This window comes from Gastrolobium bilobum, unplaced genomic scaffold (genome assembly GCF_033153095.1).
Source record: "Gastrolobium bilobum isolate Gb01-03AN ecotype WA unplaced genomic scaffold, APGP_CSIRO_Gbil_v1 utg5155, whole genome shotgun sequence".
In the NCBI taxonomy this organism is placed as follows: Eukaryota; Viridiplantae; Streptophyta; class Magnoliopsida; order Fabales; family Fabaceae; genus Gastrolobium; species Gastrolobium bilobum.
In genome coordinates, this window is record NW_026899054.1 from 92,260 (window position 1) to 116,742 (window position 24,483).

The 24,483-nt window shown below is 34.6% G+C and overlaps 3 protein-coding genes across 3 annotated transcripts; all 3 read right to left on the reverse strand.

The window, feature by feature from the left end:
* Positions 1–4,435, reverse strand: LOC133286663 (uncharacterized). The gene is made up of 5 exons (XM_061484107.1): positions 3,468–4,435; positions 3,100–3,182; positions 2,495–2,606; positions 2,203–2,255; positions 1–565 (listed from the first exon to the last, which is right to left on the reverse strand). Exons 1-5 carry the CDS (start codon positions 4,378–4,380, stop codon positions 392–394), a joined length of 1,335 nt encoding a protein of 444 aa, XP_061340091.1. The 5' UTR covers positions 4,381–4,435; the 3' UTR covers positions 1–391.
* A 4,017-nt stretch (positions 4,436–8,452) lies between these two features.
* LOC133286647 (3-isopropylmalate dehydratase large subunit, chloroplastic-like) lies at positions 8,453–18,565 on the reverse strand. The gene is made up of 15 exons (XM_061484085.1): positions 18,436–18,565; positions 18,132–18,260; positions 17,869–18,039; positions 17,064–17,216; positions 16,886–16,954; positions 16,664–16,780; positions 15,995–16,069; positions 15,777–15,854; positions 15,564–15,659; positions 14,562–14,611; positions 13,638–13,692; positions 13,382–13,513; positions 10,225–10,272; positions 9,785–9,943; positions 8,453–8,808 (listed from the first exon to the last, which is right to left on the reverse strand). The coding sequence occupies exons 1-15, from the start codon at positions 18,490–18,492 to the stop codon at positions 8,668–8,670; spliced, it is 1,530 nt and encodes a 509-aa protein (XP_061340069.1). The 5' UTR covers positions 18,493–18,565; the 3' UTR covers positions 8,453–8,667.
* Positions 18,566–22,406: 3,841 nt separating this feature from the next.
* On the reverse strand, positions 22,407–23,143 carry LOC133286625 (uncharacterized). Its single transcript, XM_061484063.1, has 2 exons — positions 22,838–23,143; positions 22,407–22,796 (listed from the first exon to the last, which is right to left on the reverse strand). Exons 1-2 carry the CDS (start codon positions 23,141–23,143, stop codon positions 22,407–22,409), a joined length of 696 nt encoding a protein of 231 aa, XP_061340047.1.
* Positions 23,144–24,483: the final 1,340 nt, after the last annotated feature.

The window sequence follows — 24,483 nt, forward strand, 5'->3', positions numbered from 1 at the left end:
CAGACCAATTAGAAAACGTACAAAATAAATAATGTACAATAAATTAAACATTTTTCATAAATTCAACCCAGAAATGGTAAAAAATAATAAAATGGGCTGACCATAATATGAATCTTAATCTAGTACAGAAAAAGAAAATTGGACTAGGGCATTTTTTCAGGAATTGATATGTGAATCGTAGTTGAAAACCCTGACCTGGAAAACCGGTGACTCAGTCACTTGTTCAGTTTGGTTTAAAACAGTCAAACCCTGATTGACCTGGTTACTCGGACTGGATAAAACCTGGACTACCCAGCTGGCTTGTAATTTTTTTTCTCTCTTTTTTCCAGTTTGGTTTTTATGTTATTCAGGTTTTTTTTTTTTTTTTTTCAATCCTACTACCAGAGTGACCCTATGAGCTCGTTGCCTGAGCAGATCGACCTTTATAAGTATAATCAGGATTATCTCGTAGACCTAGCTTAGAGATAACAAAACAATAGGATTCCCAGTCAGTTCTTCTGAGGTATTTCAGTAATCTTTTTCTCCTCTGAACCATTGCTACCAGGCCTTTTCGAGAATGCACATCCTAAAGCATCAAAATGATAAATTGAATCAGGGATAAAATAGTAATTCTATGTCGGATTATCACCATCTATTTTGCAAAGATACTTGTATAGACTTTATACATAGTCTAAATTTACTTTGTGGATTCAAGGGACCCTACATAAAAATCACTGGGTTACACTGCACAGAACAATTTTGAACAGTTAAAGTTCACAAAGTAAAATTAGACTAGCAGACTGTTTGGATTAGCTTGTTTTCGGAAAGTAATTGCTTTTTTTGGCAGCTTTATTTCTACATAATTAAGCTGAACCAAACATGCAGTAGGTCTGCATAAGAATTTGCCCTATTTGACAGGGAATAAGTGAAAGGACTAGTATAAAAGGGTAATATCTGATAGGAGGCGTTTGGTTCAGGAAAAAAATTCTTGAATACTAGGAAAATGTAATTGATCGGAAAATGGTTGGAAAATGAGATAAAGTGAGATAGGTAGGAAAATGTAAAAAAAAGTTGTTTGGTGGGAAAAAACTTTACTGGGGAAATTAAGTAACTTTTATGAAATCTATGTTTGGTTGGAGGTAAAATATAGATGGAAAAAGCAAGTTGGTATTACGAAAATAACCCTGATTTTAAAATGGAACAAAGTAACATATTTACGGCAAATGGATACATGTAAATATGACACTTAAGCAGCATAGTTTCCAACTGTGAGAGCAACGATTAACCAAATCAGTTTGTTCTGTGTGTCTACTGATGAGGATATAAGGTGAATACCACATGATCAAAGGGAAACAGTATGTCGGGTATCTCCATGAAATAGATATGCATCTTGGATAGGTAGGATAGTGATTTAGGTAGGTAAATATGGAAGTTGGCTCAACCAAACATGGTGTAGGGATATTCCCATTTCTCACTTACCCATCTATCTCAACATTTTCCCCCAACCAAACACCCCCTTAAGGATAGGCTGGTCAAATAACACTAAATACATCATTGAGCACAGTACGCAGTCACGAATTCAAAATTCTATCTGTGGCCATATTCAAATTTTATTAACAGAAGTCATAACAACATTCAACATATTTGCTCTGCACTAGGGATCAATTGGAGCTATAAAATCACATTGTCCACCAAGTTAAACACTCATATAATATAGGAAACTAGGACTCTTCAATATCTGAATAAAACAAGTCCGGAAACTTATATCAAATCATATGCTTTTACCTATAACTGAACGTACATACAGTTTAATAGAAGATACCACCAAATAAAGCTAGAGCCAGACGAAATCAGATCAAATTGCTTTTTAGAAAAAAATATTTAAAATACTAGTTCAAGTCAAAGTTCTAACCCGTATGGTAGAAAATCCAACTATGGTCACACATTATTGATGTGTTTTCCTTTGTAAGGATATAAAATCATACGGCTATCACTCATCTTATTGTAGTGCAAAAAAAAATACTACTTATTAGTTGATTACAACTTTTAAAAGGCCATTCCTTCCTAATAGAAGCATTCATTCAATTATCATGCAGCCAGCAGAATAAAGTCTGCACATCAAATAGTTTATCATACAAACCATCTATGGAAGAGAATTCTAGTCATTGATCCACAAACACAATAATATGTTTAAGAAAAATGACATACAAAGAGGCAACTCACCTTCTTGTGTAGAACTGATGATAGATGCTTAATCTTAGTTGTGAGTTGTGCAACTGCATAACATCAATGGGATACTATTAATTCCTTAACAAGTGCCTATCAACATTGTCACAGGCATCGGCAAGAAACATTATGAACTTTCACCTCAACTTTAACCCTAACCTATATTGTAATAAGTAACCACAACTCGTTCAGATTTGAAAGGAAGATAAGTAAGGCAGACCTACTGCCCCCTTTCCAAATCCAATTTATCGAGCATTGCATAAATCAGTTAATCAAAAATTTACTTTACCTTGAACGCGAGCAGATCCACAATCTGACTCCGACATTTTAAACTCATCTCTAACCTTTGCGAGCTCAATTTTCAACTTTTCTGCTGAGGACATATTATCTGGATGAAAGTACTGGAATAAACATAAAGTAGCAATATTAGGGCATCAAATTAATTAACACTAATAACAACATAATAGATATTAAACTATGGACATTTTAAACAACACAACACAGACTTCAACAGGTTCACTCAATAATATCAAGCAACCTGCAATTTCCAAGTACTGGTCAGGCCAACAGCAATCAACGAACAGTTTCGTTCTAGTCAAAAACTTAAATGAATGAAAACATCAGCAGCTCGCATCACTTCAATACAAAGATACAGGAATAATGGCTTCACTATATTAATGTGTGTGCATTGAATAGATCAGATCACGCCAATAGAGAGAAAACAGAGAACGACGAATATATAAACTACTGTATTGTATTTATTTGAAAATTGTGGCTATAAATATGTAATTTTGCAAGATGTAACAATCAAATGAAGGTTTACATTAACAAACTAAGAAGAAGAGACAAAAATCAAAATCAGATAAAAAATAGACCAAAGCAAACCGCACTTGCCTTTTCAACAAGATGCTCTTTAGGAGGCTCCAGCAAGAAGGCTGGAGTCCCACCCAACTGGCCCAAGAAATCAATTCTCTGCACTGGAAACTTCATACCATTAGTTACTTATTTCAAATAAAATTATATCATAATAGGATCACCACATAATCATAGATGCAATATATATATATATAGTTAAGTACTCAAATTCATTCCCCATCTCTTCAAATTTGTTAACGATTCAGGGAAAGTTGATAGATTAGGTTTCATCAACTTCATCCTTCTAGTGTATCATCATAATAACTACGAGGGACATTTGAAGTTGTATTAAAGCGGAAAATTAAAAAATAAAAAAAAGAGGAGAAAAATGTGAACTTGTTACTGACGTGATTTTTTCTTTTTCTTTTCATCAGCTTCACTCATCTCAGTCAAGACCTGTCTGACATCCTCAACGGAAAATCTTTTGACATTAGACTCAGCTTCCTTCTTCTCCATCTCCCTCAACCTCATCAACCTCTCATTCAACTCCCTAAGAGAAAACCACTCTTTTCCTTTTCCCTCAGGTCTCAATTTCCTCAATTTCTCACCCAATTCCCCATAATTATACATCTTCGCGAACTCCGTCTTCGTCGCCGCCGTGAAGCCATCTCCCTCTCTCTTCTCCCTCATCTCCCTGCCGAAAACAGAATCCGGCAACGAACCGGAACCGCCGATAACCGTCGAACCCGAGGGCTTCAAATTCAATGCGTCTTTCAATCCCGTCATGCCCTTGCGACCGCCGGCGCCGGCGCCAATCTGCCGCAAGCTTTCACGAATCGCATCGAAAGAGACCCCACCGCCGCCAGGCTTAGCAGTTCCCACATTGGCAGCATTTCCAGCGGATTCGCCTTGAATTTGCCCCCGCTTATAGATCTCCTGAAATGAGATTTGCTGCTGCGGCGCCGACGACGGATCACCAGGCGGAGGCACTGAAGTACGGCGGCGGCGGAACTCGGATAAGTTCTTTTGGATCTCATCGAGAGAAGATGGTTGGGATTTGGAGGAAGCGGGGAAGGAAAAGCTCGAGGACCTTGTGTCCGAGAGCTTTGGAGTAGATCGTGAGGGTGAGGGTTGTTTGAGCCTGTCCTTGACATCTCTGAAATATGAAGAGAAAGGAGAGTTCGAAGTAGGAGGATCTCGATCGCCGTCGCCGTCGCCGCCGCCGCCGGAGTTGGAAGTACAGAAGAGATGGTGGCGCAGAGAAGAGTTTGACACAGTATTGGATTTGGCTCTGCTTCTAAGGTGGAGAAGAAGGGCCATCGCTGAAGATTGAGAGGTTTTTCCAAAGTTAGGGTTTTAGAACTTAGAAGGATCTCAAAACGTTTACTGTTAATACCCACTGTGCATAAAAGATGATGATAAACATAAAAGAAAAAATGGAAAATAGAATTTTGTAATGAAATTTTTAATAAAATATTTAATACTTTTTATTAGATAATCAAAAATTATTTAGAAGCTAATAGAAATTTAAAAAAAAAAAAACAATTTATTATAATTGTGACCATAGCAGAGAAATGTAACGAAAATAAATATTAGTTATGTGTGTCAATGTATTGTTGCCGGAGCTTTTTTCTCTTATTTGATTTTAAAATGTAAGATTAATTTTTCTCAATTATTTTATTTTTTATACATATATAAATACATATAAATGTGTGAGATTCATGTAGAGTCGGGAGAAGAAAAAAAATATATATGAACTCCACACATTTTTATATATGTATAGCAGATAGAATTTATCTTTTATAACATAAAAAATATTTTTAAAAGTATAATATATATTTATAATTAATTATTATTTTTGCAATTATTACATGCCTATAGATTTTATTTAGAGTAATTTAGTTTTGTTTACATTTTTTGGTTACAGGATTTGCTTATCTCTTAATTATAAGATCAGTTTGTTTAAATGATACATTTTTTTTTTTAAAAAAAAAGTTTTATGAGGTCTTTCTGTGAAATTATTCTTCACACATCTATTTCTACAATGTTTTTTAACGTGGTTGAATACATATCTTGTCACTTCAAAAGTCTTTTAATCATTCAGGTTAAAGTTACATATAATTTAACTGAGTATCATAATCATTCTTATGGGTGTCCAGTGGCGGACCGACATGGGCTAGGGATGGCCCCCCGCCTTCCTAAAACTCTGGAAAAAAAATTTATATATGGATGTCTGGATAAATTATTGAGGGCAAGACAAGCATAAATAATGTGGACTATAGAAATTGCTAACGAGTGCATGGATAGTGGTAATTAGAGAAGTTCATGGTCCTTCACTGTAAGGTAAATGAGAAGCCACATGGATAAAAAAGATTTTGAAAACATAAACCAAACAAATAAAACAATAATTAATAATTGATAAATAATTAAATAAGATATAGAAGTAGAAACACTTCGACAGAAACGGGTTGAATGGTTCAAATTAAAAAAATTAACTGTGTAAAATAAGACAAAAATTTAAAAATATAACCATTTTATCTTATTAAAAAATAAAACCATTTAGATTTATATGATATAAAGCCGAATATGAATTGACAAAAATATAATATATATTAAGGCAAAAAATCACGATACATTTTATAATATAGTAACTTCATTCAAAATATATTGTTAGAAATCATATTTGGTTTATATTTTACAGTAAATATTTTTATTTATAATATAATATTTTTTGTTTTTGCCCCCGTCATATTAATTTCTGGGTCCGCCACTGTGGGTGTCATATAGTGTTGTGCTCTATAATATTGGATAATTACCATATTACAAAAATACTCCTTTTTTAATAAATATAATATTCATCTAAATTTATTATATATTATTATTTGAAGAAATAAACTATAAAAGTTCTAAGACTAAGGAGCAAAAAAAAAAAAAAAAAATCAACTCTGCACATAGAGAATAACAAAACTTTAATAGAAAATTTAGATCAAGTAGCTAGTGACAAATTTTAGGAATAGAGTAAGAGTTATGAATCTCACCATTGTCTAAAATTATATTATATATGTGTATGTATTTTTCTAAAAATAGCATATGCACTATTTTTTATTATTTGTGCATTATTATATAATTAGGTGATAAAATTTTGTTTATATTATTGTATGTTACACTGTTGATATGTATAATTGATTAATTTTTAAAAAATATTATTACAGATTTAAAACTAATTTAATTTATAAAATTAACAAGAAAGATTTTTTACACGAGCTTATATAGCAAACACACTAAAATCTAATCTCATCCCAAAACTCAATTAAATTATTTATTATTTTAACGTGTAGAAGGAATTTGATGAACGAAATTATACTACATAATAATTACGCAAAATAATTAATAAAATCGTAAATATTATATTAACTTATCATATAGAGTGTGTTAAAGGTGCTTTGTATTAAAGAGTTCTCCTCTTTTTGCTTCGGTATATTGACTTGTCATTGGGGGAGGGTTTTTTTTAACCTATTTTATTGTCATTTGATCTTAGAAGCAACCAATTTCGGCTCTTCACAAAAAGATTAGTGACTTTGATTTCTAGCTAAAGGTACAAACCTTCAAACTTAACTTCAATATTAATATGAAAACAATCATATTTCCATCTTAATACATTGTCATGATGATCAGGAGATTTTACCTCAATTAAGACAACTAGACTCATTGCTGCAAGTGTAATAATGATCAACTTTATTTCTGAACCAATAGTCTAATTTATAGTAAGATCCAACCTGAATAAACTAAACTTATATTTTGGTCCAAGAACAATCAACTTTCCTTGAGTTACTTAGATTTTGGAACAACAATTATGACTACTGACTCTCACTCAAAATCCCTCTTAACAACTTAAGATCAATTAGCCAATTTCAAATGTCTCGTTCAACTAGGATAGTCATGCATTTAAAAAAGGAAATTTTGCAAAAGAAATAATAAACAAATTCAAACACTGACATGGTATAATAGCACTCATTCCACCGAAATTATTATGGTGCTCCAGGAGCACCATTTATTCAGTGGGACAAGCCAATCAAAATCAAAGAGAGAAAATGTGATATATGTACAAAGAAGAGAGAGAAAAAAAATTAAGCCATATATCATCTTTTTAATGGAAGGAGCATGTGTTGTTAGAGTAGTGAAAGTTCTCTCGTACAATTATAGTACCTATTGTGACGCTTTGTCATCGGTACAATTTTAATGTGGCGCTAATAGTAAGAAGGAAGACACTTTCAGTTTCGGATGGTGGACAACAAAAGCTTCCTATGAAAAGAGGATGCAGATTGAGTTGCATCACTTGCATGCATGCATGTCCAGTAGAATGTGAAGATAGGAAATGTTATAAATCAGTATTTGCTTCATTTTTTTGTATTTTAACCTAATTCTTTATTTTTAATATAATCTTGTGCTCTTCCTACGAATTTCATATTCCATTTCCAATTATATCTTGGTTTGCTTATGGCATTAGAATACATTATGTTACTTTGAGGTGGTGTTTGGTTCCCTTCTTTTCAACAAATTCCTTGAAAAATCAAGTATGACTTTTAGAAACACAATGTTTGTTTAAATAGATTTTCACCAAATTCTCATTTATGCAATCTTTATCAACTTTTGTTAAGAAAGATAGATATCCGCACTGTTTAGAAGCCAAATTTGAGGATGGTTTTTTTGGAAAACCGAGTAATGCACTGTTGATTTCATAAAAATTACCTAATTTTTCCAATAAAGTTTTTTCCCACCAAACAATTTTTTTTTTACATTTTCCTACCTATCTCACTTTCCAATCATTTCTCTATCTATTACATTTTTCTAGTATTCAAAAAATTTCTCCTCAACCAAACGCCCCCTGATGGAAAATGGGGGAATTGATGTTAAGAAAAACAGTTGACTTGTTACAATGAGAAAAAGAAAATCATTTATAAAAGAAATTCATTATATTCATTCATTTCACTCTCATGTAAATCTTGTTAAACAGTATATTACATTTTTGGGTTATTCGTTAAATTTTGTTAAAAAATAATAGACTTCATATTTGAGTTGATTTCAGCTATTGAATTAGAGCTCTGCTTAATTGTATTTATCCAACTCAACTATTTCTGAGGAATTGATTTACGGGTAAGTTAGATTTTTATCAATTTATGCAATAAAATTTACATTTTTTTTTAAGTATGTTAATTAGTAAGATAAGTATTTTTAAGAGTGCTAAAAAAGATTCACATATATTGATAACAAGCAACGTGCACTCCACTATTTCGGCATCAAATAGCAATTATTTAACGTATGAAGGAAAAATTGCAAGCAAGAACTAAATAAATAGAACCACCTCTGCAAGTAACAAAACAAATTACCTCAATTGTCTTACTGCAGTAAGATTTAATACAAGACAGTGAATAAGGTTTTATTCACAGTGAGCACCAATTCATTAACAGTCACATAGAATTTATCCATGAAACAAAATTACAGATACATTTGGTCAACTTTAATAACATACAGTTTTAACTTATGGCTAGAGAATACAAAACTAACCAATGCATATATATGATACAATGGGGTTATTGAAATAACACCCTAGTGCAAGAACTCTCTTGGATCAGTAACATGACCAGTCAATGCAGATGCTGCAGCTGTATATGGGGAAGCCAAATATATTTGACCTTCCTTGTGCCCCATTCGGCCAGGGAAGTTCCTATTTGTAGTTGAAACACAAACCTGCACAACCACCCCATAAGCAATTGAGTAAATTATTCATACTCTCAATCTCATCCCTTGTGTAGAAAGCATATAAATATGGGAATGAAACTTCTCTCAGGTGACATTAGGTCAAGTGAGAGGATATCGGCCGTCTAGATACAAATCAATGGTTATTATTTTCTTACCCTTTATTTGTATATGGACGACTGATATCCTCTCGTGGGACCTCTCATGTCACCCGAGAGGATCCATTTCCTATAAATACAATCATATGGCAGAGAAGCAGCCATTCACCACGTATTAAATAATAAGACTGCTGCATGCTTCAACATTCAGAACCATACATCTTTATATTCTAAAGAAATCTATTGACCTATAACAAGACAAAAATGAGTGCACGCGATAATATTATAAAAAGAACACACTCCCCATGGTCTTTCACTTTATTAATAAAATTTATTAGCTAACCATCAACACAGCTAACTCCATTCTCACCCAACCCTTTTTCCTTATTTCCAAGCAGAAGCCACTTCCTACTTCTTAGGAATTTAATTTTCTTTTAAAGATTACAGTTTTTAAATTAACTACCAATGAAATATAAAATTACAAATACAAATTATAATATGTTAAAATAGCTAGCCAAGTGAGACATTAAGAAGGGCACCAAAACTCTTATTAATTACAAAGAAAAGGTTGCTTTCACTTGCTGATGGTTTTCATCACTTCAAAGATTCAACTAGTGTTTTCTTAAATATAAACCATTCCATTTCATGACATACAAATGTGTAGGAATGAACAAATTTCCTGATGTAATCAAATTATCTTTCCACTGACCCCAACTAGATTAGGATAAAGGTATTGTTGATGTCAACATGTCAATGCCGATATTAGCAGTCACTTCATTGTAATAAGGATAAAAGTAATGTAGGTGGAATTTGAGCTAATCTTGTAATTGTATATGACAATATACTCAGACAGAAAGCAAGGAACTTGCCTGAGGTTCATTCAAGCGTGCGTAAGTATCTTTAGGGCCACCCAAACAAGCACCACAACTAGGACTAGCAGGTGTGTCACACCCAGCTTCTTCAAATATCTGTGAGCAAGTCTTACCACCAGATCCAGGGACTGGGATGCTATATACGTCCATCCATACCTGAAATTCCATTTACAGATATATGTTAGAAAACATTCATCTGTAGAAAAGACAAAGCACTAAGTTTTATTTATGTTAATGAAAAACTCTTAATCTTAATTAAATAAGGAAACAAATCATGGAATATAAACAAATATGGAAATTATTTCTAAGAGATCATCTAAGATACTCCGAAATATTCTATAACATATGATATTGTAAGATATCCTCTAGATATTCTTACTTCAATAACCGTAAATTAACTGATACAAAGATATATAAATATGAAAATATGTTCAGACCTTCTGTGTTGCAGGCACAAGAAATGTGGGAACTTTGACCTTTTTACCCTGCAGGTGTAGATATCAAGTTCCTCATTAGGGCAAACAGTTGCAAGATTCGTAGGAGATATTGAATCAAATATGTCATAAAAAGCATAGTAAATTCCATAAAACTGAGTAAATGCTACAATGCAAGATGAAATACACTTGAATGAATAGGGACTGAATATTATTTCTGAATTGACTATAAAACTGTACAATACAATACAATATATAAGCTAAATTAAATAATTACTTTCCTAAAATAAGATTCAATCTACCGCAATTGATGACCCTTCATAATAATAAAATAATTTACAACAATTACAATGATTACAAATGTAACCGAAGTGGAATTGTTACAAAACCCATATCTATCATTCCCAGCCTTCCAAGAAGATCCTGAAACCTTTATTTAGTAAGCCCTTTAGTTAACACATACGCCAACTGAAACACTAAAGAAACATATGTTGTGGTGATCAACCCACTATCCAATTTCTACTTCATAAAATGCTAATCTAAATCAATATGTTTTGTCCTTTCATGCTGAACCGACTCTAAGCAATGTTAATGGCTGATTTGTTGTCACAAAACAACTTCATAGAAATTTCATACTTTAATATAAGGTCATCCATACCAGCTCACCAACTTCTTCCCTAGCTCGAACTCAGCCTCTGCACGTGATCGAGTGATATTTTGTTTCTTACGCCTCCAAGTCACTGAATTTTAACCCAAGAACATACAGTAACCAGAGGTTGACCTCCTATCAATAACTGGCCCAACATAATCGGCAGTTGTATATACTTCCATGATAGATTTCCACCCTTTCTAAACAAAGATCCTCTGCCAAGTTTAGCCTTAAGATACTATACAATTTCATCCATTGTCTGTGTCTCACTCTTGGGTCATGCATGAATTGGCTAACAACATTAACTACATATGCTAGACCTAGCCTAATATGCACCGGGTATATCAACTTACCAACTAACCTATGATATTGGTTCATGACATGCTATCCGAGCCTCTACAACCAAGTGGTCTAGAGTTTGATTCTTGTAGTCCCCATTCTTTTGATAAAAATTGAATTCCTCCACAAGGTGGGTGGCCTATACATTGTTTACGCTTCGAATCCAAAGAGCTCTTGCCCAAGGAGGCGTGTTAGAGATGTAATATAAAGTCATTTAGGTGTCTTTACATAACTTAAGCTTTTGGGAGAGTTCATTCATGACATAAAGTAATAAGGCTCTCTGTGTCAAACAAAGTGGTAGTGGGTATGGGCCACATGCCACCCCTTATTGGAAGAAGGACCAGCGAGTAGATACCGATTAGACCAAGTGAGGGTAGATAAGGGTAGACAAGGTTGAGACATGATGACCAACTCCAACGGCGGGCTGAATGGCGACCAAACGCACCGCTAAACGCTGTTGGAAGGGGTGGCACGTGATCAGAGACACAAAGCTTCACCAGTGCGTGGGTGGGAGGTGGTGGCTGGATCTTTGGTGGTGGGTTAGACGGGGGTTGATTAGGTAGTCTCTTCAATTAGAGAGTAGGTGGCGGCCAACGGCAGATGCGGTGGCTGTGACGAGCTTGGTAGCTGTGAAAGGAATGGGCGCGATCAACATCAACATCAACATCACCTTTATCCCAAATTAATTGGGGTCGGTGGTAGATGAACTCACATGAAAGATACAAAACGGTTGAAAAAATAAAATAAAATACAATAAAATAAAATATATATATATATATATATATGTATATATAAATAAATAAAATTAAAAAAGAAAGAGACAAGGAGAAGTGGGGGAGATGAAGGGGAAAAGGACTAAAAAAGGACCATCTGGAACATAGGAATAACAACGGGTCTAACTCTCCACCATACTTATAGCTTTTCTCCATTCCGTTCTAAGACATACCGTCCGCCAATCTATATCTCACTCCATTAAATCTTGTTTTACCACCTTCCCCCAAGTAAGTTTCGGCCTACCTCTACCTCTTTTTGTGTTGAGCTCTTGGTAACAAACTTCTGTTCTTACAGGAGCATCCAGGGGCATTCTCATCACGTGCCCAAACCACCTCAATCTATATTCTCTCATCTTCTCGGCTACTGGTACCACTCCGACCTTTCGTCGAATATCTTTATTTCTTATCTTATCCATCCTTGTGTAACCGCACATCCACCTTAACATCCTCATCTCTACTACTCTCATCTTATGCTCATGTTGCCTATGTGTTGGCCAGCATTCCGCGCCATATAGTTTTGCCGGTCTTACTGCCATTTTATAGAATTTCCCATTTAACTTAAGAGGAATTTTGCGATCACACAAAAACCCAGATGCACTGCGCCATTTCATCCATCCTGCTCTGATTCTGTGATTTACATCCTCATCAATCTCTCCACCTTTTTGTAAAATGGAGCCCAAGTATTTAAAAGCATCTTTTTTGGGTACCTCTTGACCACTTAAATGCACGGGCTCTTGGTCCCCATCTCGTACCAGAGAAAACTCACACTTCAGATACTCAGTCTTGCTTCGACTTAATGTGAATCCTTTGGATTCCAACGTGCTTCTCCACAATTCAAGTTTTCTATTAACACCCTCCTTGCTCTCATCAATAAGCACAATATCGTCTTGAAAAAGGAATGGGCGCGATAATGGAGCAAAAAGGAGGCCAAAACTAGCCACAATGAAGGCAGTCTAAGGTCAATTTTGCAGAAGCAGAAGCAGAAGCATCCAAATTGGGATCCGATACCAACTTTCATGATAAAGTACTAAATATTATTTTTCAATAGATAAAAAAAATTGTACAATACATTACAATATATTGGCTACACTAAATAATTACTTCCCTAAAATAAGGCTCAATCTATGGCAACTAATGACACATCCTAATAACAATATAATTTATAATTATAGCAATTACAAATGTGGGACTGTTACAACAAATAACACCCAAGAAAACATGCAGACCAGGCTTACACAATTTGAGATAAGCATTGTGTCATGCAACACTAACTTAAATGTTGCAGTAAATGTAACCTTGGAAAGTTACATAAATATAGTAAAGAAGTTGTAAGACTCAGCCAGAAAAGCTGCCAATAAAGTCCAACATCTTTTATAAGATTATAAAAAGATGATCTTACTGATGCTAGAAAAACTTTTGCTGCAGCCATGAAATCCTCCGTTTTTCCACCTGTACAAGATCCTATATATACTCTGTCAATTTTCACATCCTTGCACTCTCTTGCCAAAGCACGGTTATCTGGAGAATGAGGCTGCAACAATTATAAGAATTATATTAGCTGTAAAACATAGTGGCAGTGTAAGATAATAACATATAGCTGCATGAAAATTAAACACAGAATAAAACCTCAATGGAAATGCAATTAAAGGACAAACCTTGGCCACCAGAGGCTCCAATTTTGAGACATCAAATCTATATTCAGAAAGAAATCTAAATGCCAAAAAAATATATATATATTAGTAATGGATAAAATTGATTATTAATGGATCTTAATATTTCAGTTTCAACATCCAGTTTTTCTCCACTATACACATCACAGACATTGTGTTCCTTCGTTGTGATAAATTTATAAGAGATGTATGCTAATATCTAATTTTGTTAACAAAAATCATGCAAATAATCTTGGTTTGATAAATTGAAAAAATATGCAACATGACAATCCATTGGGCTTGAAGGGTAGACAATGCATAGGTCCCACCTACCTATCCTAAAATACTCTACAATATTTAAATATTTATTAATAGAAAGGAGGGCGGTAAGGATTGAACTCGTGATCACTTGGTCACGGAGGCTCATATAAAAAACTAATTTAACTCAAAAGTTCAACCTGATAAGTAAGACCCACTTTAATGGTTCTATATATTACTTCTCTAACACACCAAAAGAGAAGGATAAGTAAATGGTCTATGTTATACTTTCTTAATAAGTACCATACCATCCTGACAAAATGTAATATTTTCATTATATAATCCCCAAAGTCAACATGCTATCCCAAGCTGCTTCTCCCACGAATGGCTAGCAAATATAGATTCCTTCTTGATATTCGTTTAACCTTTTAGTTGATTAATGATGAGAGAACTTGAGTAACAGAAACTGCAATTATACTATATCCACGTTGAAAACTTAATAATTTCAAGCGACACCAAAGGTTCTTTCCTACGATGACAAATATTTGTCAGTGTCTATTTCTACAAGCACTATAGCATTTTATATAAGAGGTGATACATGGAGCATTGACTTTTCCTAAACATTGAATATAATAGGGGGAAAACAAGAAGAAATTTGAAAACTACAACTACCTTGCTTGCTGGTCACTATAAACTGGTTCATATGCCACAGATGTCTTACCCTGCAAAAGAAATGGAAACAACATTTAAGCCGATCTGGCCAAGACATGGGCACAATATACAAAGGGAAAGCACCATTCATGGCGAATCACACAAACAAAGCCACTATGTCAACACAGCAAAATGGCTGCCAAAATGGCTGTCAGAGCCATTGCCAGATGCACCCTCACATGCACAAAAAGAGCAAGGCTGGTCAGATTTAGCCAGGCAGCACATGGCAGTGTGTCGGAGCTCCGATGGTGGTGCGATTTTAGGCCCCGGCTAATTTGGACACACTAGAGTTGTTGGCAGTGGCAGTGAGTTGAAAAGCTGCATGGATGAGGGTAGATCTCATACGCACAATTGCAGAAAAGAGAAAAAGGGGAGATAGAAAATGACATAGGCCTAGAGCTTTGGTGGTTGGAATTTGTCATGGCCAATAGAAAGGCAAAATAGGATATAATGAAATTATTTGATTGGTTTTCCTACAGATATGATTTGTTTTATTTGACAAACGAAAGAATTCCAAATTTTAAAGATGTCAACAGTCGAATAGTGATAGAAGATGATACTACTCGATACCAAGTTGAAATTACAGGGTTTAGATAGGGAAGGAGGATATTAAATTTATATGGTGTATTATGACATGATACAAAATACAAAGCACCAACCCCAATTTGAACAAGTGCATACTAGACTCCCGGTCCTAATCAAATAAGGAAACAAATTAGGAAATATAATGAAATATGGAAATCACTCCTAAGAAATCATCTATGATACTCTAAATTATTCTAAGGTACAACGATATTATGACATACTTACTAAATATTCTAATAATGTCAAAATGCAAACACAATTTTTTATTAAAAAAAATTTAGAGAGAGAAAAAAGATAAGGTAATGCAAAATGCAAACATATACACATAAGTTCAGATGCAAGACATCAATCTCAGTGCATCAGCTTATTTGCACAAACCTCAAGATATTTATATGTAGTGCTATCAGCAGGAACAACACCATTCTTTCCCCCAGCTTCAACAACCATGTTGCACAATGTCATCCGCTCTTCCATCTACCCAAGAGGGACAAAATGCCAAAACAACATTTATAATCAAAATAAAAAGAGTTCAGATATTGAAGAAACATTGAGAGTTACATCATAGCATAACATATTGCTGAACATACTTACACTTAAACTCTCAACAGTTGAGCCAACAAACTCCATAGATTTATATGTTGCACCAGCCATAGTTATTTCACCAATAATCTGTAAGGTACATCATGCATTCATGTAAGGATGTAATTTTATATTTGCTACATTCAAATAAGCCAATCAGACAACGCATGGTTACCATATGACTATGATACATCCTACAGAAACAGAAGTACAGGATCAACGATACTTACTTGCAAAATCAAATCCTTTGCAAGCAAATAATTGGGCATTTCTCCATCCATTACAAATCTCAGAGTTGGAGGCACCTACATTTAAATTAAATACATATAGAAAACAATTATTCCTCTATTATTAATAAAGAGAATAAAAAGGTACTTTTCCAGCTTTGCTCTAGTCCCAAAAGTTTCAAGAAAATCCTTATTAATTTCTGCTTCTCTTATTTTGCTAGCACACTATCACCATTGTTTTTTCTAGAAATGAGTAGGTAACTCTTAGTAATATATAAAAGCTGCCCATGGAAAATGGCTAACAATAAAAAGATAGAATAAGTTTTTTCAAATATAAGAATATTAAAGACAGGTTAAGAGAGAGAGAATCAAGTAAACAGCAAAATGCAAATTAGCCAGTTGCCAAGCTAATAAGAGCAAAATAAAATTACAAACAAAAAATAATACAAATTAAACCTATTTGAGTTTAAAACCGCCATATAAAAAGCCTTAGGCTGGAGTGGATAATAAAAGGTCAAAAATATAATGATTTCAAATATAAGATAGTTACAATGAAGAAAGAGAGAAAGGACCTCAAAGTGGCAGAGAGCTCAAGTTCTCATAGTAAAAAGAAACATAATATAGTAACTCTTAACAACAGCATCATAGACCTTAGTGAAACATAACATTTACCTTGAGCAGAAGCTTACCGGCTCCCAACACAAAACCAGCATCGGTATTACCAATCCCTGTAGCAAATTGACCAAATGCTCCAGCAGTACAGGTGTGAGAATCAGTACCTAAAAGAACCTGGAGACAACCAGAATCGGATTAGCAAAGCAGAAACCAAAATTCTATCAAACAAATGAACAATACTTGACTATCCTTTCAAATAACTTGTTAAATTAATCCAACCTCTCCAGGCCTACAATGACCTTCCTGAGCAAGAGCAACATGGCAAACACCTTTGTAGTCTGGATTTGCCTGCATTGTTAAAATCCCACATTCAATGTCCACGGATATTGTGCATTACAATGCTCTTTAAGAATTGAAAGGACCAAACTAATATTGAATAAATCAAAAGAATGCATACCTTAAAATTGCTAAGATCCTTGATATCATAAAAGTATTTGATATTCTGCTCGTGGCAGAAATCTCTTAATATGTCTACATTGCGATTGGCACGTTCATCACTTGTGAATATATAGTGGTCAGGTATTATTACAACCTTTTCACGGTCCCAAACCTTCAAAGGAACAATGCAAGCAGGAAATTACAAAACTTTGGTCTTAGCGTATAAGGAGAATGACTAACAAGCAATCCTAGAAAACTACAATCCTAAATCCTTCAATGAGCCACATAAGTACAAGTATGCAACCCAAAATAATTATTCGGCACATGCTATTAGATATGCAGTTATGTACAGACAACTTTCTAGGTAAAATAATCAAACATATATGTCATGGACATGAACAAGTGCACAATTAAACCAGCAAATTTATTTTGAAGTCACTCCCCTAGGAAAAAGAAAAAAAACTAATCATTGTATATCCCCTTTTAGATATTAGAATACTAGCACCAATCACATGACTTCAAAATTTGCAAAACTCTCGAGCAGAAAGCAGATAATTACTTTTAATAAACAGCAACTATTATTCGCATTGTTCTTCAAATCAATTCCATTACATGACCCTGATCCTATTCTCTTCAACAACTATCACAACTCATCCCTCTCGAAATTCCCTAAAATCTATCTCCACAATTCTACCAGCCATCCAATCCAATCACATATAATGAATTTACACACAGCAGCTCAATGAATAATCATAAATAAGTATACGAGCACCAGAAACAAAAGTTCCAAAATGAGACATTGAGTAACAGCCAAACCAATTTACCTTGGCATCCTCACCAAACTCCCTCTTGAAAATCCCAATAGAACCAGGGCCACACACATCATGTGTCATCAAAACATCAACATTAACCCAAACATTATCCCCAGGGCTCAACTGGGCCTTCTCAGAAGCTCTAGCAAATATCTTCTCAGTCATGGTCATGGCGGTCTTCACCTGAAACCGATCAAACAAGCCTCCATAAACAACAAGGACTCAAAAACAACACATAAATCCAAAAGGGTAACCAAAAAACATAGCTACAGAACTGATCCAGTGGTAGAAGGCTGGCGCTGCGATTGCTGCGGTGCCGCAACTGAACAACACATTCTCCTAGAAACCGGTTTCTGGCATCGCTGAGAAGAACTGGAACAGAAAGCAGAGAGACCCAGATCCTTCTGAGAGACAAGGAAAAACAGAAAAATACATGAGTTGGTGCAAAGTTAACCCCCCTTTGGACAAAAGGGGTGAAGAAAAACCAGTTTTTGCAGCACGAAAAATGTGAGAATGAGATTCATTGTGTTGGATTCGGGAATGTAAAAGGGCTGGACATGAAGGGAAGAACCAACCAACCTTGATGGGGAATCCATTGAAGGATGTGGACGATGGAGCAACAATAGAGGAAGCCATTGATGATAAAGCAGAACAGAACAGAACAAGAAGGTTGTCGTGGGCTTGTGGCGGCTGACGAAAATAACGAGTTTTTTTTTTATTTTAAAAAAAAATAGCGAGTTTTCTGTGACAAACTCTTCGGAAAAAAAAATTTATATGGATGCCACGCTAATTTTTTTTTCAAAATGCCATGTCACCTTACTTGCGAGTTACTGTGCACATATGGCAGCAGCTGCATGACCATATCAGCAATGCATTACAAGATTACGTGTCAGACATCTTTTGTCATATGACCTAAAACGCTAAGTTGCGTGGCATGTTAGGTGGTCAAAAACACTAAACTGGGTAGTATGTTACGAGGCAACCGTTGCCCCACGCAATGTATATGTAACACGTGTCAGGAGGAGACCAAACTCATTGCACTGTTTCGCATTTTAGTGTTCTCCACCACTATAAAATTGATCCTCCCTTCAAAAAAATTTAATATGCTTCGGACCTATTACTTGTCCAGTGGTCCTTTTTTCATAAATAGAAAATTTTCTTCTATTTCTATCCCTTTCTTTTGATTTTTTCCCACTTCATCCCTCCTTTTTTCTATTTTGGGAAAGGACCACCATGGTCCAGGCCCACAAAATACTTTCTCCCTCCCGTCCCCCTTTCTCTGGTCCCCCTCCCCTTTCTTCAACTCGCTCTCTCTCTCGTTTAATTCAGTTTATGTTAATTTAAATTATTTTATAACTGTTAATTAATTATTTTTATAAGTGTTAATTAATTTAATCTAATTTAGGTTGCGCATGACAATTATTCTGATTTCTGACACTATTTTAGAAAAGAAATGATTTTTTCTATTTCTGTGCCTTGGAACAATTCTGAGAATCAGAATTATGTTTGTTAACATATTTTATTTTTATTCCGAGAATCAGAATTACGTTTGATAACACAATAAAAATCTATTTCTTTACTTTTGTTTATAGATTTTATCAATTGTATGAAATAGCAAATGACAACAGATTTTATCCGAAGTGCCAAATTTTATATTTAACAAAATTATATAAAAATTTATAAAAAAAATTTACGACAAATGCTAATATATAGTTTTAACTATTATTTTTCAATCATCTTCGCAATTCAAATTTTTTTGTTTCTCATGTTTCCAGCCACAGCGTGAAGTTTTAAGATATCCCCTAACATAATTGCATTCAATCAAACACCAGCAATTCAAAACTGAATTTGATAATTGATAGATATAAGAAGTATATGTTTCATGCAGCTCTTGTCGAATTGGTTTAGCAGAGATTGCTTTTTGAAAGATACATGTAGAACTTTACCTCTTATGGGACTGTTACTGAAGTTGAAGTTTATTTCCTCTGTATTTGTGACACCAGTTTTTTTTGTTTTTTTATTAAGGTTAAAAAAGTTATATAAGGTTTGTGTGTGATCCCTCAAGCGATCAGATAATCAGTCATACCCTCACAGTCACAATGCATCAAATTAACAATTCACAGACTCAATTGCAGAAGAATTCAACCACAACGCAAAAGCACCTATTTGGAAATTCAAGAGCCCTAACCCCAATTTAAAAAATCCCAAAAATTTGCAATATCAAGTTAACCACAATTTCAAGTTAACCCGATTGCAAGTGGGAACGCGAAAGAGAGAGGGACGGAGACGAAGAACTTCCGTGGTGGTCTGGTGATATGTTGAAGGCCGGTGATGGTTTGGTGTTGGTGTGTGAGGGGTACGAAGAAGCGAGAGAGAGCGAGGGAAAACTGATTCTATATTTGTGCCACGAATAAGAAAAGCATAAATTTTTTAATTCTTTTTTTTGTTCCCCAGTACAAAAATTAAACCGGTTCATATGGAGAACAAAAAAATAAATTGGTTTTAACAAATAAGTTTATCATCCATTTTTATTCCCAGGAACAGAAATTAAAAAAAAAAACTTATTCTGTGAAGGTTGTCATGCACACCCTTAGTTTAAGCTATGTTCATTTTTTTGAATTGTTAAATAATTTAATTTAATTTACGAGTGTTAACAAATTAAATGTAATTTATGTTTGTTAATTATTTTAGTTTAATTTAGTCTGTGTTAATTTAAAATATTTTACAACTGCTAATTAATTATTTTTAGGAGAGTTAATTAATTTTATTTAATTTAATTTAAGTTAAGTTTTTTTTTGAACTGTTAAGTAATTTAATTAAATTTAGGAGAATTAATGAATTAAATATAATTTATGTTTGTTAATTATTTTAATTTTATTCAATCTATATTTATTTAAATTATTTTATAAATGTTGATTAATTATTTTTAGGAGTATTAATTAATTTCTTAATTAATTATTTTGATCTTTTGTGTATACCAAGACAATAGGAGTGTGCTTTTCAACCTTCTCGGAATCTTTTTTTTTGTTCCCGGAAACAGAAATGGATAAAAAATTAGTTTGGTAAAATCGATTTATTTTTTTGTTCATAAGACGAACCGGTTTAATTTTGTGCTAGGGAACATAAAAAATAATTAAAAAATTCTGCTTTTTTGTTTCCAGGCATAAAATGAGAAATATGTGTCTCTCTCAGTTATTATATACCACTACCATCAGCACTACCACCACCACCATTATCACCACGCCACTGCCACCACCATCGTTGCCACCATTACCACCAACACCACTAACATCACCAAGCCACTGTCATCGCCACCACTATCGCCGCTGCCACCACCACCACCATGCCATCATCATCGCCACCATTACCACCACCACCACACCATCTGAAAAGGAAAGTATTGTGTTATCAAAAAAAAAAGAAAAGGAAAGTATTGATCCGAAAAAAAATTATACTTAATAGGAGTATTTTTTATTCTATTATTTGTTGTGTTACCAAATGCAATTCTCATTCTCAAAATAAAAATAAAATATTTTATCAAACATATTTTTTTTCTCATAAACTATTATAAAGCACAGAAATAGAAAAGAATTGTTTCTTTTCGGAAACAGTGTCAGGGAACAGAATGGTTGTTGTGCACATCCTAGGAGTTACACAATTGCTTCCTTAACATTGTTGGTCCCCATTGTTGTGCTCATTTTGGCCCTAGGCATCTGTCTGTTTCTATGAGTGTTATAGATAATTGGCATTTATAGATTCTCATAGAAGCGGCCCTCACTTCACACTCACAAAGGTGATTCCTTGTGATGTAACCGAACATACATCATTTGAATTCTGGACACTTCAGATTAAGAAACCATTAAAAGCCTAAATGCTTACTCTCATATATACATTGTCTTGACATAAGAATGAGTAAGAGTTTAGAAACTCCACGGTGTTAACAGTCAATCATCCCTTAGTTGTCACATTGAACCTAGTTTGTGGGATCTCCACTCATCAAGGTAGAGTTATCGCAATGATCAACAATTGATAGGCCTTAAACTCATTCCTTTCGACAAATTTTCAACTAACTCTATAAGAATCCCTTTAGTCAACGGATCCACTATATTCTCTTTTAGACTTCACATTGTCAACTGTAATGATTCCATCGATAGTAGTTGCCTCACGGTATCATGACTACGACGTATATGCCTAGATTTCTTTTTTTTTCATCAGCTTCACTCATCCAAACCAAGACCTGTCTGATTTCCTTAACGAATATTTTTTTGCATTAGACTCAACTTCTTTCTCCTTCATCTCCCTCATCTTTCATTCATCTCCTTAAGAGAAAACCATTATTTTCCTTTTCCTTCAGATCTTAACTTCCTCAATTTCTCTCCCAATTCCCCATGATTATACATCTTCATGAACTCCATCTTCATCACCGCCGAAAAGCCATCTCCCTCTATCCTCTCCCTCAATTCCTTAACGGATATTTTTTTGACATTAGACTCAACTTCTTTCTCCTTCATATCCCTCAACCTCCCATTCATCTCCTTAAGAGAAAACCACTATTTTCCTTTTCCTTCAGATCTTAACTTCCTCAATTTATCTCCCAATTCCCCATGATTATACATCTTCATGAACTCCATCTTCATCACCGCCGAAAAGCCATCTCCTTCTCTCCTCTCCCTCATCTCCATGCTAAAAATCGAATACGGCAACAAATCGGTACCGCCGATAATCATCGAATCTGAGGGCTTCAGTTTCCATGTGTCTTTCCATCCCGTCGTAGACATTCGATCCGCACCCTTGTTGTCGCCACCGACTCTAATCTGCTGCAAGCTTTCACTAATCGCATCGAAAGAGACCTCACCCTCGCTGGGCTTAGTATGTTTCACATTTATAGCATTTCCTGCAGATTCTCCTTGATTTTGCGCCAAATTTCGCTTATGGATCTCCTGAAACGAGATTTGTTGTTATGGCGCCGACGACAGGTCACCAGGGGAAGGCATGAAAGTGCGGTGGCAGAACTTGAATTAGTTCTTTCAGATTTGGAGGAAGCGTGGAAGGAAAAGCTCGGGGACCTTGGGTTTGAGATCTTTGGAGTAGAGGGTGAGGGTGAGTGTTGTTTGAGCATGTCCTTGACATCTCTGAAATATGAAGAGAAAGGAGAGTTGGAACTGGGAGGAGCTTGATCGCCGCCTCCACCGTTGGAGTTGGAGATTGAGAACAAATGGTGGCGCAGAGAAGGGTTTGATACAATGTTGGTTTTGGTTATGCTTCTAAGGTAGAGAAGAAGGGCCATGGCTGAAGATTGAGGGGTTTTCTCTCTCCGAAGTTAGGGCTTTAGTTAGAGCTTAGAAGGATCTCAAAGTGGCTAACTTTTACTGATAATACCCATTCTGTAACATCCAAAGGTCTAGCAAGGGCAGGGAGTGATCGTCGGTGCGAAATGGCACAAATAATAAGGGACTCATGCCAAATTTGTAGCTGGGGAATACATGAATGAATCGAATCAACACCCGAAAAAGAAGAATTCCAGAGACTGTGCTAGTATGAGACGATACAGTTAGGGATAACTTATAAGAATTGATTAGTAATACCTATACTAACAATATGCATCTACTTTTCGGTAGCCCAGAACGGAAGAACTCCATAGTTAAGCGTGCTTGACTTGGAGCAATTCCGGGATGAGTCCTAGGAAGTTTTTTGAGTAAGTGTGTGAGTGAGGACAAAGCACGCTGAAAAGTATAGTGTTAGTTTGTGGGGATAGTCATTGATCCTTACAAGTTGTCGGACGTTACACATTATGAATAAAAGATGATGATAAACATTAAAAAAATACTTATTTATCTCATGTTGCGAGACACATCTTGTCTTATGTTATATAAATAAATATATGAGTTCCTTTCATTTTATTTTTACTTTTATTTGTTCATAAAATAGGGGTACCTCATATTTATCTCTATGACTAAAACAAGATGTCTGCAATAACATAAGAAAATATTTAGAAGTTAGTAGAAATATATAAAAATTATTTTGTAAATCCCGCTGGCCGATGTGAGAACCTTGTTGGTGCGTGATCTATAATCCCTTTCAGAAATTTTCAAAAAGGTTGGGAGGTCTGCCTTAACCCTGGTGGGATACCCGTATCTAACCCTACCTAAACTTTTATTGTACAAAAAAAAAGTCAATTTATTATAATTGTGACCATAGCAGAGAAATGTAACGAAAATAAATATTAGCTGCATATGTTGTTTCCGGGGCTTTTTCCCTTAAGATGTTTTTTTATTTTAATAAGTATAATATATATATTTATAATTAGGGTTATATATGTCTTATGTTACAAGAGACAATAATTTTTCTTAGACACAATAAGGGAGAAAGAGAAAGTGAGATGAGAAAAAAAAAATTGTGGTCCCCCATATTCACATTGTGTCTATAGGAACAAACAATAACTTTCAATAACATGATATGTATATAAGGGCCTCTTTGGTGTAACGTATAAGGCATGATAGTATAAGCTTATATTATACGTTATGACATTTTCAGTTGTTTGGTGTGACCATCGTATAGTATAAGCTTATACAGCATAATCCCTTAATACATCAAAACGATATATAACTTAATATGGCTTAAGGGTGA

What these genes read in the sequence shown, in the direction of transcription:
- LOC133286663 (XM_061484107.1), bottom strand. Translation starts at nt 4,380, where the DNA reads ATGGCCCTTCTTCTCCACCTTAGAAGCAGAGCCAAATCCAATACTGTG. An exon ending in AAGAGCATCTTGTTGAAAAG is followed by an intron (nt 2,607 to 3,099) that starts GCAAGTGCGGTT and finishes TGTTTATTCCAG; the next exon opens with TACTTTCATCCAGATAATAT. An exon ending in CATCAGTTCTACACAAGAAG is followed by an intron (nt 566 to 2,202) that starts GTGAGTTGCCTC and finishes TTGATGCTTTAG; the next exon opens with GATGTGCATTCTCGAAAAGG.
- LOC133286647 (XM_061484085.1), bottom strand. Translation starts at nt 18,492, where the DNA reads ATGGCTTCCTCTATTGTTGCTCCATCGTCCACATCCTTCAATGGATTC. An exon ending in TGGAGCCTCTGGTGGCCAAG is followed by an intron (nt 13,514 to 13,637) that starts GTTTGTCCTTTA and finishes TAATTGTTGCAG; the next exon opens with CCTCATTCTCCAGATAACCG. An exon ending in CACGCTTGAATGAACCTCAG is followed by an intron (nt 8,809 to 9,784) that starts GCAAGTTCCTTG and finishes GTGGTTGTGCAG; the next exon opens with GTTTGTGTTTCAACTACAAA.
- LOC133286625 (XM_061484063.1), bottom strand. Translation starts at nt 23,143, where the DNA reads ATGGCCCTTCTTCTCTACCTTAGAAGCATAACCAAAACCAACATTGTA. An exon ending in CACTTTCATGCCTTCCCCTG is followed by an intron (nt 22,797 to 22,837) that starts GTGACCTGTCGT and finishes ATCTCGTTTCAG; the next exon opens with GAGATCCATAAGCGAAATTT.